This window comes from Gobius niger, assembly GCF_951799975.1.
Source record: "Gobius niger genome assembly, chromosome: 9".
In the NCBI taxonomy this organism is placed as follows: domain Eukaryota; kingdom Metazoa; phylum Chordata; class Actinopteri; order Gobiiformes; family Gobiidae; genus Gobius; species Gobius niger.
Genome location: NC_136860.1, coordinates 14,568,570 through 14,581,568, shown reverse-complemented (window position 1 = coordinate 14,581,568; position 12,999 = coordinate 14,568,570). Strand labels below are relative to the sequence as shown.

General features: G+C 41.3%; 1 protein-coding gene across 2 annotated transcripts in view; it reads right to left on the bottom strand.

Annotated features, from left to right (window-relative positions):
- Nucleotides 1-2,375: 2,375 nt before the first annotated feature.
- The window catches only part of csrnp3 (cysteine-serine-rich nuclear protein 3), a 44,378-nt gene continuing 33,754 nt past the window's right edge, over nucleotides 2,376-12,999 (bottom strand). For both annotated transcript variants that reach the window (XM_079562905.1, XM_079562906.1), the window contains 3 exons: nucleotides 6,670-6,929; nucleotides 5,015-5,311; nucleotides 2,376-3,595 (listed from right to left, as the gene is read on the bottom strand). In XM_079562905.1, coding sequence (XP_079419031.1) covers nucleotides 2,519-3,595; nucleotides 5,015-5,311; nucleotides 6,670-6,929 — 1,634 coding nt within the window. In that variant the 3' untranslated portion in view covers nucleotides 2,376-2,518. The remainder of the gene's footprint in view (nucleotides 3,596-5,014; nucleotides 5,312-6,669; nucleotides 6,930-12,999) is intronic.

Genomic DNA, 12,999 nt, shown 5'->3' with positions numbered 1-12,999 from the left:
TCCTCATGAATGGACCTGACAAGCTCCTCTCATTGGTCAAAGGGATGCCACTGGGGATCCTGATTCGTTAATGAGAATCAGCAAAGGGAAAGACTTTAGGAAAAAAATAAACTAACGTTACTTATACTATCAAATTCAAGGTCCAAGGCGGTCAATTATACACATTCAATTAAATTTGTAAAACATTTAAACATACAGTCTATCACTTTAACGAACACACATGGGACTTGATCTAAAAACACACTACATTTTTGCGCTTAGATTTTTTTTTCCTTTCAATTTTGTATGTTATGTTATCACTATCAACATGTCCTTCAAGGCCACCATCATGACTATTTCTTCTATTACTAATAATAATCGTTCTATTTGTTCAACAATAACATTTGATTGTCAACATGTAGCGTTTGTTTACCCTCATTCAGCTGCTGTGGCTTTTACTTTAGAAGAAATGAACGCTGCTTTAAGTTCAGCCGGATAATTGAAACTCTATACACTTTCTATTGCACTTCACAGATCCACACACGCCGACATCTTCATTATTAAAATGTAAAAAGTGTTAATATCATCGACAGGATTCAGGTCAGTGCGTTGTTGATTGGTCGCGATTCATATCAAACATTATTTCGTAATTGCTTTTATGATTACTTTTGGAGATGTGTCAAAGTGCTGCTTTTCCCTGTTTAAAGTCAGTGCTTCAAAGTCTAAGTCATTGTTTGTAGCTGCAACAACTTCCCTCATTACCCTGGGAGGGAACAAAGAGGCGTTTTTCCAACTCCATTTTCTGATACAGTGATCCAACATTATCCCAAGCCATGTCATGCTTTTCCAAAAAAAAAAATGAAAAGCAAAAAAGCAGTTACAACACATAATCTCATTATATAAAACAATGGTCGATCCCCCCAAAAGTCACTGAGGTTTCCAAAATGGCATGCTTATCAAAACATTTACAATATAGAGTTATCCACATAATAAATAAACCAACATTGCTATTTTTTTTTCTTTTTTTTTGCACATTTGACACTTACAGTACATAGAAAAGTTCCAATTTACAGTACAATATCTGCTGAAAACTAGACCCTTACATTTGAAATTACAGGTTACATTGCACGGCGTGATATTGGGGCTGAATGTGGAGAAGCCTCAGAAGTGCTTGAAGTATTGAGTTTGAATCTATGGCTTTGTACATATGGTCAGTGCGGTCCATTGCTTTCATTTGTAGATGTCGTTTTAACCAAAGATGACTTTTGACAATTCATGTAGTGCACTCTCCAAATCTGAACTTTAAGAAGCTGATGCAACAAACGTATCTAAAACAAAAAAAGAATAAGATAATAGCAAGGAAACGGGGAGAAATGACTTTCAAAGTATTAAACTTTGTCTGCATTATTTACCTATGATTGGAAATTGGCAGTGGGTCAGACCTGGTGGGCCGAATCTGGCCCATGGGCCGCAAATTGAATAGACGGGCCATAGACTGTGAATCAAGAATGGACTGAGGGCAAGTGGCTTGCCCAATAGCGTTCAGTGCGGGCTAACTGAAGCTTGTTCATGCTAGCAATTTGGCTGGGTTTTTGGAGCCAGGTCCTAAATTTAGAATAGGGAGAAGATAAACATAGTGAAAGGATAATATTAGGACGATGTTGCGTGTGTTTAGACAAACCTGTGTTTAATAATGACTTAAAGAGGGACAAAGTTTCAATAGAAAGTCCATAGGAGCCAGGAACTTCCGGAGCCAGCCATTTCCTTGTTTCAGGAAGAAGTTGGCTACAGTTAGTCCATTCTTAATTTACAGTCTATGGCCTCTGTTCCTGATGCCTTCTGGACACCTTCTTAGGGAGAATGTCCACCTGAAAGAAGACCCCAAAGAGGACATGCTCAAGGGGCTGTATGTCCCTCGGCTGACCTGTGAATTGATTCCCCTTGATAAACTGGAGAAAGAGTCTGGGGTGAGTGACGCATGTGCATTTCTGCTTGAATGGCTGATATATATTTTTTTTTTTCTACATATAAGCAATGTAAAACTGATGGATGTTTTTGTCAAGTACAGACAGGACACTGCGTCCCTGATGTTAATATTCTGTATCTAAAGACCCCTGGCTGTCACCAGGCAACATGTGTAGCAGCAGTCGGTGAATCTTTTGCTAAAGAGTTAAAGAAATGTAAAATGACCCTTTCCCCCCCGTCATTTTCATCAGAGGTTGCCACAGCAAACCAGTTGCATGGTGATTTGCCTGATACTCATCAGCCACACATTACCGTGACAGGAGAGGACAGTTTGGATGAAGTTTTGTTTTTCTTCAGCTCAGCATCATGGTACAACCCACTGGCCACCATCTGGTTGGTAGTTAAAAGCATACCAGCCAATTAATTGTGAAAATTGTGCACATTCATTGTCAAAAAACGTCTTGGGTTCAGCTGACCTTCATATTTTCATATTTTAAGTTGTGAAGATGCAAAGGCCATGATGAATTTTGCTTGAAATACCACGTAGCTTGAACACTTTCACCACAAAGAAGAACTAAATGGCTGTGACTTCCGGACAATGCTCCGGTAAAGGGAGGTTCGGAGTGGCGTTTGTCAGGAGGGTTAGATCGGAATGGCCGTTACATTCTTGCTGCGCTTGCTCTGACGCTAAACAAGTCGTGCTAAAGGAACTCTGGCTATTACTGTTAAGGTAGAAATGATTTGTGTTATCGCTTTGCTCTACGAAACCATTCTTTAATTCCTTCCCTTGATCTGGCACATAAGTCGTTAGCTCTGTCGCGTGAGTCCCCTTGGTTAGGCTGTAACACTGATTGCTCGAATACTGCTCCTCCGCTCGATTGGTTAAGTCTGTGTACTGTTCGGCGGCCATGTTGAATTGCGTCACGTTGCTAGCTTGATCCGGGAAAGCTTGGCCGTAAGGTTCGCTAACTTGACTACTTTGGCCGCCGTTGGGAACTGCGTTAGCTAGCTGATAGTACTCGGTCGAAGATGAGTTAATTAAATACGAGTTTCCGTTAACGTGGTTTTCCTCGTTGTAGCGCAGCACGGACGTTAGCGGGACGGCGCTAGCTTGCTTGTCCTCTTCGAAGGTTCCAGTCTTTATGTTTTCGTTGTCGTCGTCGTCCTCTTCCTCCTCGGAGTCGCTGTTGGCTAAACTCTGCGTGCTCGAGTCGGAGAGTCCGCTACAAACGCTGCTGCTTTCATCTTCCTCATTCTCCTCTTCCTCCTCGTCCTCCTCTTCTTCATCGTCCTCTTCGTCTTCCTCGTCCTCTTCGTCAATCGCTTCGTCCATGTCGTCCGCCGTTGCTTGGAGATGCATGGCAGCGGGGGGCGGGACCGTGTCGGATATGGAGTACTCTAACCTGTGCGGGGACTGGAGGAGAGTAGCGGTTGTTGTGGTGGTGTTGTTGTTGTTGCTGTCGCCGCCGTGGTAACCGTTGTTGGGCGTGGCCAGCTGCTGCGTCTGCTGCTCGCGGCTCTTCTCCAGCTCCAGCTTCATGATGGTATGCAGGAAGTGGGTGCGCACGCGGATGGGGTTGAATTCCACGCGGCCGGTGGCGTTGCTGCAGCCCTCTTTGGTGCAGCCGCAGGGGAAGGACATGCGGTCCACCTGGACACACGGGAGCAAGTTATTTTTGTGTTTTAAAGGAACACTTTTCATACTGGATTTGTAAACGACTGCGTGAACTTAAGTCTTGGTATAACTCAGAATAATGTCTAGCAAATGCCTCTGGACAGAACTGCTCAAAATGAAGCATGAACAGCCATGATAGCTACTGTCAATCATGCTTAACTGTGCAGGAAAGACCATCTGGCAACAGACATGATCTGAAAAAATTATGAGGGTGTCTGGACTTAAAAGGTGCATTATGCAACTTTTTAGGCGAAAAAAAAGTTGATGCTTGTGTGTATTTGACCTTGTAGTGACCCAGTGTATGAGTGGTCAGCAAGGCATCTTTACTTTCGATCTACAATGGTCCTGGGTCAATTATTTTGTAGATTTTCTAGTGACCCTCTCACATCAGTAGAGAAAACCTTCCAAACAATTGATCCTGGAGCGTCCTAAAGAACATTGTGATGGAAAGTCAAGGCGCCATACTAAAATAAAGGTTAAGGTAAAGGTACTTACAAGGTCAAATACACACAAATATCTACTTTTTTTCCACTTAAAAAGTTGCATAATGCACCTTTAAAAGAAGGGCGTATTGGTAATAATGTCAGAGACATCTTTAACACTATCTTACACTTAAAAAAAATGCAATATCTAAAACAGCAGAAACAAGGTATTCGGAAGATTCACTTCCTGATCCTCCACGCCAGCTACCCAAGCTCCTCCCACCCCGTCCTCTTGCTCCCTTTTGCAACGCAGCTGTCTCCATAAAGAGTAAACAAAAATAGATAAGAGAGGTGAGGAAAGCATTTCCAGGATATGCAGGACTTCAGGACGAGCTTTTTGGGAACTGCCACCACAGTGCTAAGAATAGCCCCCGGAGGAGATTACTGCTGAAAGATGCGCTGGCAGCTCGAAACATAAATCCAGGTATGCTTTTCATGAGAGAACAACATTGTAACATTGTAAAAAGCTCTAAAAAGCGTTTGTGGTCAATCAAAAAAATATTTAACACTTCAATACAGTAATAATAGATTTGTTTTTGACTTGATTTCACTTATTATTTGTATTATTCCATCACACTATTGATTTAAAAATCCAAAGCCATAATGTGCTTTACATTTGTGTTTATGATGAATCACATTGTGTGACTTTTAGTGTTGCAAAGCACATGAAGCTCTTGCATTTTAATTGGTTCCTATCAGCAAAAAATAAAGAGAACTTAGGACTTTGAATCAGCATCAACTGAGATTCAGTATGAATAATTTAAAATTTCACTCTTCTTCTCATCAAGATTACTGTTTATTTCATGGTTGGATTTTTTTCTCCCCACATTTTTGGATGGATTGATAAATCTTTGACATTCATGAAAGCACCACACATTTGCTATTTTGTGCTGGACTCCAGTCTGACGCTTACCTGGCACTTGATCCCTGCGATGCTGCACGCGCAGGTCTCCGGGTCGCAGAAGAGGCGACAGTCGCAGCCACAGTCCTCGCGGGACACCCGGATGGCCCGCAGCTCGTGTTTCTCCTCCACGTCGATCTTCTTGACCCCGGAGGTGCGCAGCAGGGCACGCCGCTTCTTTGTAGTCAGTGGCTGCAGGAAGAAGTATTCATCCACCTCCGTGTTGTCCAGGTCGATGTCGTCGTCCGAAATGTCCTCCGCCGTCAGAGAGTTGGCCTCCTCCGACTCCACTGTGCCGTTCTTGGTCAGCTGAAAGGGAGAAATATCACACGTAGAATGGGACAGTCCTTGAAGGAGCGTGAAAGCATGAGAGCAAGAAAAACATCTCAATACAAATGCAAAATAATGTAACAACATCACATTTCATTTAACATCCTCATTTGGCTGTAAACACCTGTCAATTTATGTATTGTGATTTTGTCGTTTATTTGTGAATTATGCGTCTTGTTTTCACCACATAGTCGTCTTACAGGTTTTGGACCCAGGAAGACTGTAAACATTTGGATACCGCAGGCTAGCATAAAAGGGAGCGTGGCTGTGCAGTGCAATAGCTTCCCAAGAGGATAAAGCAGGATATTCTGAGCACTTTGCTGTCCTCAGTGTCATGAGTTCACCTCTCGTTTAAGACAATTTGGTGAATGTCTCTCCCATTCTCCCATCTCTTCCTCCATGTGTCCTTTCTAACAAAGACTATAAGACAAAAACTACAATTTTCTTTTCTTTATGATGCAATTGAAGGTAAAGTGAACATAATTTAAGATATGGCATTTCTGATTGTAATATAATTGTAATATGACTTCTTGTCTTGTCATGTTGAACTTAACTTTCACAGTTGATTTTTGCCGTTCAAGACGACATGTCAGCTTTGACATCTTACGTTTTATAATTTGAAAATATGTCTCTGTAAGAATTAAACGGAAACAATAAATGCAGGTGAAAGAGCTGGTGAAGATCTTGACTGGGGCTCCTCCTGCTGGCAGCTACCGGAATAATTTTCTAAAAAGGGTTAACGTTGGATGTATGTCGTGGTTAGCAGCTCCAGCAGTGCGTGATAAACACACTTTGAGCACAGAACGGCTCAGAATCGATAATGTTGGATTATGGGCTTTCAAAATGACAGTTTTTGGGTTGGAACAATGACGCAATTGTAATCAGGAAGTACAGAACGAGGCGCAGACACCGTAGAAGAAGAAACAGCTAAATTTAACAGCTTTGTTTGAGACTCGAACTGCATGAAAGTTGTGAAAGACTGCTCCAGGTCTGTCTCTGACGAGGGAACAACGTTAAAACATGGTTTAAACCTCAAGACAGTCGACTTTGCTTGATATGTCTTTACACTTTTTAATATAATGTTGTATTCAGTCTCATTATACCAGAAACTCAAGTCTCAAATTTTAATATTTTTAGAAGAATAGCATTCTCATAAAGGCAACCTGTTCTTTGAATAAAGGCTTGATACTATGGATTATTTCTTGATGTATATTACAATCTTAACCATAGATATTGTGGAGCTGTAAGTATGAACTGATTGGCTAAATGCCTGAATGTAACAACACTTGCACATAAAAACACACCGCACCAAGACAAGGGAAACCCTGTGTGTGCACCTTGAGTTTAATGGAGTTGAGTTTCTCTTCTTTGAGATGGTCGCGCAGCATGTCCTGGTGGATCCTCTCCTGCTCCAGGGCGAACTCCCCCAGCGAGTACTGCCGGACCCAGCTGTGGCGGCTGGACATGCCCAGGGTGCTGCCCCCCTGGCTGGGCACGCTGGTGAAGCCCTGGCGCCGGCTGAAGTAGTACACGGTCACATTCTCAAACTGAACCCGCCGCTTCCTCAGGCGCTTCTCGCGCTTCAGGATGGAGCCCGCTGTGGAGAGCAACACCGGACCGTGAGAGAGGCATTTTAACTTGAAACCACAGCCATTGCAGCATATTGTTTTAATACAAGCTTGCACTGCAAACTGACATCTCATACATGTGTTTCTAAATGAAAAATGTGTCCGCTTTAGATGAAGAGAAAACACAAACTAGCAAACTAACTTATTAGTATTATTATCATCATGAAGACTTCAACAACAAACATGATCCATAGAGTAAGAATAAGATAATAAAATAATAAAATACAACACTATGTATGTACATTTTACATTACATCAAACAAATAGACAGGATCTCCAGTGCATCCACAATTTAGATGTGAACCTGACACTCTGACAGAGCTCTGACTACAAGAGCCCAGAGCTTCAATTATAGGATTAGAGAGGTCTGTGACTCTGCACATGAATGAATAAATACAATAGCGAATAACTGCTTCACAGGATCTCACATTACAGTTTACAAACATTTCACTTGCACTCGAATGTCTTGGAATCTTCTTTAAGATTCTCAGAGAATCATTATATGTGACATTCAGCTTATACAGGTTCTTGTTTTTGAAACGGAGCCAGAGGTGCGCAGTATACAAAGGAGAGCAGAAGGACAACAAGAGCACAGTTTTTACATTGGCAGTGCACATGTGGAACCTACGGACGAGCATATTGGCCCATAGAGCTTACACTGCTGTCTATACATGTCTCTGTCGTCTGAGATGTTACTTGTGACATAATGCCCAAGATATTTGATCTCATCAGTCACTTGGAAAATCTTCCCACTCAGGTAAAAGTCAGGAAATGCAAGTCCTTGGTCTTCATTTGTTTTAGCAATCATGAACTTTTCTTTTGAATATACTTAATGTCAGATTCCAAACCATACTGCGAGCAGATACTTAGACTTTTCTGAAGGCCAGCACTGTATGGGCATACTAACCATATATTATTACTTACTTAACATTAAAATGCAAGACCAGGTAGTCGATTTTGCATATTTTATAAAATGTGTAAAACATTTAGACTATCACTTTAATCGGAATAGCCACGGTTTTCGTGAGCAACCTTTTCACTGAATAAAAATTCATCAACACTAGCTACCTTGCCCAATGCTGGTAGATTTCTGTCATCACTCACACAAACCTCTATGGATTTTTTCCATGTAAATATATTTCATTTATTATAACTGAGGTTTTGAAGCCATGTCAGTGTAAAACTTCAAATCCTGTAGAAGAAATTCTCAATATGCTTAATGCCCAGTTTTGATCAAATAGAATTCCGAAGTGTCCTGAAATGCCTCACGTATTGCACAACTCTTTCTCCTTTTCTCTACTCCACATCATCGCTACGCCGGAGTGCAGCTTTCCCGGGAACTATTTCATCATCCCGTGAGTTTCAAACCCAGAGAGAAGAGAGAGACTAAAGGGAGGGGGGTGTGGAGGGGAGACAGAGCGATAGTGGGGCATAAATAATCCTCCTACAACACAGTTCGCCCAATGCATCAGACAGACAGGCAAGACCGAACACACCAACCGTCTGCTCTTCACCTCGGCAGAAAGGACGCTTTATCACACTCCATACTGCCCACTTTACTGCGTCGTCATGCATTAACGGGAGCTTTTACGACCATAAACTTGAACAATTCTCTAATGAAGCCTGCTTTTGTTCTGCCTGACTGAAATATAGATGGTGTAAATTCTATTATTGCAAAATGGGTAACAATGAAAAGAGCAGTAAGACAGAGTGTTCACAGGCACGAGAGACAACGTCATCTATACACATCAATGTCCCATTTGTTTTTGTTCTTTTTGTACAAACAAACCAAAAAAAGTGAGCCTATTTCTGGAGGTATAAAATATGCAGGTAACAGGTATGAAGCAACTGGGATTGTGCATGCAGTGTCTGGCTAACAAGTGAGAAATAGCATTTCCGACATGAATTAAAACAATCCATTTTGCCCTGAACCTTGTTGTTGCAGTCCAAACTTAGCATTAGTAAACATCCGCACAGCGCATTTTACAACTTTCGAGGCCTGGGAGCAATTTATTTTTCACGCTAATGTGAGCAACATCAACTAGCGGCTAGTTCACGGTCGCTAAAAAGGCTTTATTATCACAGGCACGGCACATTAATGTCTGTTTTTGTGGGGCGTTCCAGGCAACAGGTACATTTCTGACCTCTGACCTGCCATTTGGAAAAATGCCTTGGAACGCCACTCGAACTCGCAATCACAACTTGTAAACTCGGAGACGTCCAGACTGCTCCCATTTCGAATGCGAGATAAAGACAGTAATGGCGGCTAACGATAAAACTTTAACAGAACGCTACTTTTGGTCATAGCCTTCAATATAACGTTCACTCTTACGCTTTGTTCGGCATGTTTTGAATGATATGTTTGTGGAAAAAACATTGATGTAGGCCTAACGTTAGCATCTTATTAGCGAACCGCTGTAGCATCTTATAGAGTTCGGGAAATTCCACAGTAACCATGGAGATCCACCATCTTTACAGCTGTTAGCATACATTTCCATAGACTAACACTAGCTAAAAGCAGAATAAAAAGTGGAGAAAAAGCTGTGGAACAACTACGTTAGCTGCTGAGTTACTGCTACAATTACATCTAACACATTGTGGTGTTCAAGTGTTTTAAGGTGAACAATAACTCCAGTATTTTAACTTTTAAAATCTCCATTAGTTTACAATTGCTGCTAATCCCATAATGCTTAGCGATATGACATCACATTCCCGAACTCTATTAGCTAACCGTTGTAGCATTTTATTAGCTAACTGTTGTAGGATTAGCTCAGAGGTCGTAAATTGTAATTTTCAAGTGGAAAAAAATACAACACACTGATGAACCACAACAAAGATAAAGGAATTTAAAGCATTTTTCTACCATCTTTCTAAATTCTACTATAGTATAACGCTGTTTCATCTCTTCGTTGTCCATCATTAATCTGTCACATCTGTCACTTAACCTCCTCCTCCCTGACACCCTCTGAACCCTCCCTTACATGTAAAGAGGGTCGCGTCAGCTGAGCGCACGTCATTCGCGCTGACACATAACAAGCCCATTACAGCTAATATTAGAGCATCAACGCTCGCAGATATGACTCAGTTTTGTATCCGGAGCCGCGAGCCTCCGTCTAACTCCATGCTTTTAAAAAATCCCCCGGGGGATTACTCTACTGTACACGGGTACGGCACTCAGCGCTCAAGGGTCGAACCAGTCAGTGTCCACTTAAGGCCACTAATGCTCCAGGCTGGAAACGAGCCAGGCGGCAATTAAAAAACAAAACAGCATCATCAAAAATCCATATTATTAACCTCGTAGGCGATGCACGATGTTTGTCTTTTCTTCAGAACGCTCTTCACAGGGTTGAGATTCTCAAAACATCTTGCAATTTCATTCAATGTGCACCATAGCAAATCAATGTAGGCAATCATGTCCTCCGCTGAGAACTCGATATCCCCTCCATAAAGCCTCACTGTGTGTCAAGCTCTGTCTCTCAAAAACTCCTGGACATGGAACAAATACAAAGTGTAATCTGAACCTACATTTGGAAATATAAATCTCAAAATGTTTGTAAGAGATGTCTGCGAAATCGCGATACAGCATTAAATATTATTCAAATCGGTGTAATTTGTGTCTTTTCAGTAACTACGACTAAAACTGTAAGTATGTGGTGTCAGAAGATGTCAGGCTATTTTCAAACTGGCAAAGATATAGCAGAGTGAAAAAACGTCTGACCTTTGATCCTGCAAAAAAAAACTTACAAAATGGAGCAGAAAGTCATTAAAAGTCCAGTGCACAATCACAATCAATCTCTGATGTCACTGCATTATGTACTCTGCGTTGCCATAGTAATGCTACAAATTGATCATAAAAAATAAAAAAAAACGACAAGCTTCCATGCGTGTTCCCATTGTGAGGGTGGCCTCTAAATTGACAGGCTTCTTGAAGAGCCTGAAAGCCCCTGAAAGCTATGGCCGTGGCACAGGCAAAGGGCAGGGGTCCATCACTTTCCGTACTCAAAGTATATGTGTGTGGGGGGGGAGTAGAATCCTCTCTAAATCTCTATTTTGCAGGAAGGTTGCCAACATTAGCTATGACTTAATAATGTATAATGTTTGTTCAGTGATACACATTATAATATTGTGGCATATAACAATTAGATAAAACAATATTGAAAATGTCATTACACTCCCAATTTGAAAAAAATATCTACCGGGAAGATCAAGCAATCGAGAAATTAAATTTGCAATTTCAATAGGTGCAAAAATGCTGCAGTTATTTAGTATTAACTGTCCAAATAATCCATCTCCAATGGCTCTAAATATATATCTATTTGTTTATTTGATCATTGCTGAGTATATTTATGGACACACCAGACTAATGCATGTAAACACGCTGGATTGTACTCAATAATAATGTGTATAACCCTGTATCTACAATAGACCTCATTGAACATGTTCTGAAATGTGAGTGACTGGCATTTCAGTCTTTTCTCTTTAGTTATGATGCTCCAGAATGTCTTTCCTAAATCGTGATTCGAATCATTTGTTGAAAAATAAAAGCATGATTAGATCATTTTCCTTAATCAATCTACACTAGTACAATGATAGCCACAGATACATGTGTTTGCAGCAGACTTCCCAGAATATGTAAGTGTATTTTGCACTAGGAGCTCTCCCTGTTTAAACATAGAAGCCGCCTTGCTCCGCTCCCTCACCTCTCTCCTTCAGCCTGCGCTGCACTCTAATGCACTTCCTAATGACAGACACTGCCGCCGCATCCGTCCTCTTTATAAAAGCCCCATCACTCCTGGCCCTCTCTTCTCTTGTTATAAACACGGGCGACTCCTCGGCTTCATCCTCCTGCAATACCGGATGCGAGTCAGGTGGAGTGCGGGGCGTTATTGCTGCCTTGATTACAAAGAGCCCCGGATTTGTTTTCCCTGAGATGAAATGGGGAGATTCATCATTCTGTCAGGGAGGTTACATGCGGCGGGAGCCTCCATGCGCATGTAAACGTCTCACTCCGACGGTGGGGCCGAGATCCGAGCTAATCGCAGTAACATGCCCAGATAATGTGCTCTAATGGAGGACTATTGTTGAATACTGAATGTAGCCGGCGCCGAGGTAAAGCAGCGGCAGAGATGGACACGCGAAATACAGGGACGATAAAGAGGTGGCAGGATTTTGATATTGGACGGCATCTTTTTTAATGTACACTCTTGTTTAGTTTGTGTATAGGAAATGCTTTTATGACAATATAATGTTGTAATTAATATAATATAATATAATTAAGCAAGAAATATAGACAAACAACGCTGAGGTCTACACTGACTGTATACCGGCCTCATAATAAAGGAATCTTCCATTGACTGGATGAGGGGGAAGAAAAGCAGATAATTTAATCAATCACAGTCAAGAAATCCTAATGAAAAGAAGGTGAGCGATTTGCGCTCCGTCTATAGAGCAGCAGTGAGATAAGGCTAAAACATGATACTGGCAACGCAAGTCGAATGCAAAACTAACAGTTTGGTGATAATTAGAGAAAAAATCCTAACTGTGGAAGCAGTTCAGCTCACAGTAAGATACAAGTGAGTTTACTTTATTCTCCTTATAGGTTCATAAACAACTTAAAGATATTGGAAAAAGTAGACTGAGTTAAACCTTCTTGTTTGTAGTAAGTATTTTCTATGGTTAAATAGTAGATGGTTTTAATTACTGTCTGAATGTATTATACTGTGTGGCTATAGGTAGCAAAGCTTAAATCATTGACTGGGCTTAATAGTTGATTGAGTAGGGCAGTGTTTTTCAACCACTGTGCCGTGGCACACTAGTGTGCCGTGAGATATTGTCTGGTGTGCCTTGGGAAATTATGCAATTTCACCTAGTTGTCTTTTTTAAAATAAATTCATTATTATCCGCAAATAATGTGCAGTTTTCAAATGTCTGTGCCCTCTAGTGATCGGCAGAGTAACCATGTAATACTCTTCCATATCAGTAAGTGGCCGCAGGTAGCTCATTTGTGATGATCAATGGCATTGTGGCTAGCGAGACTAT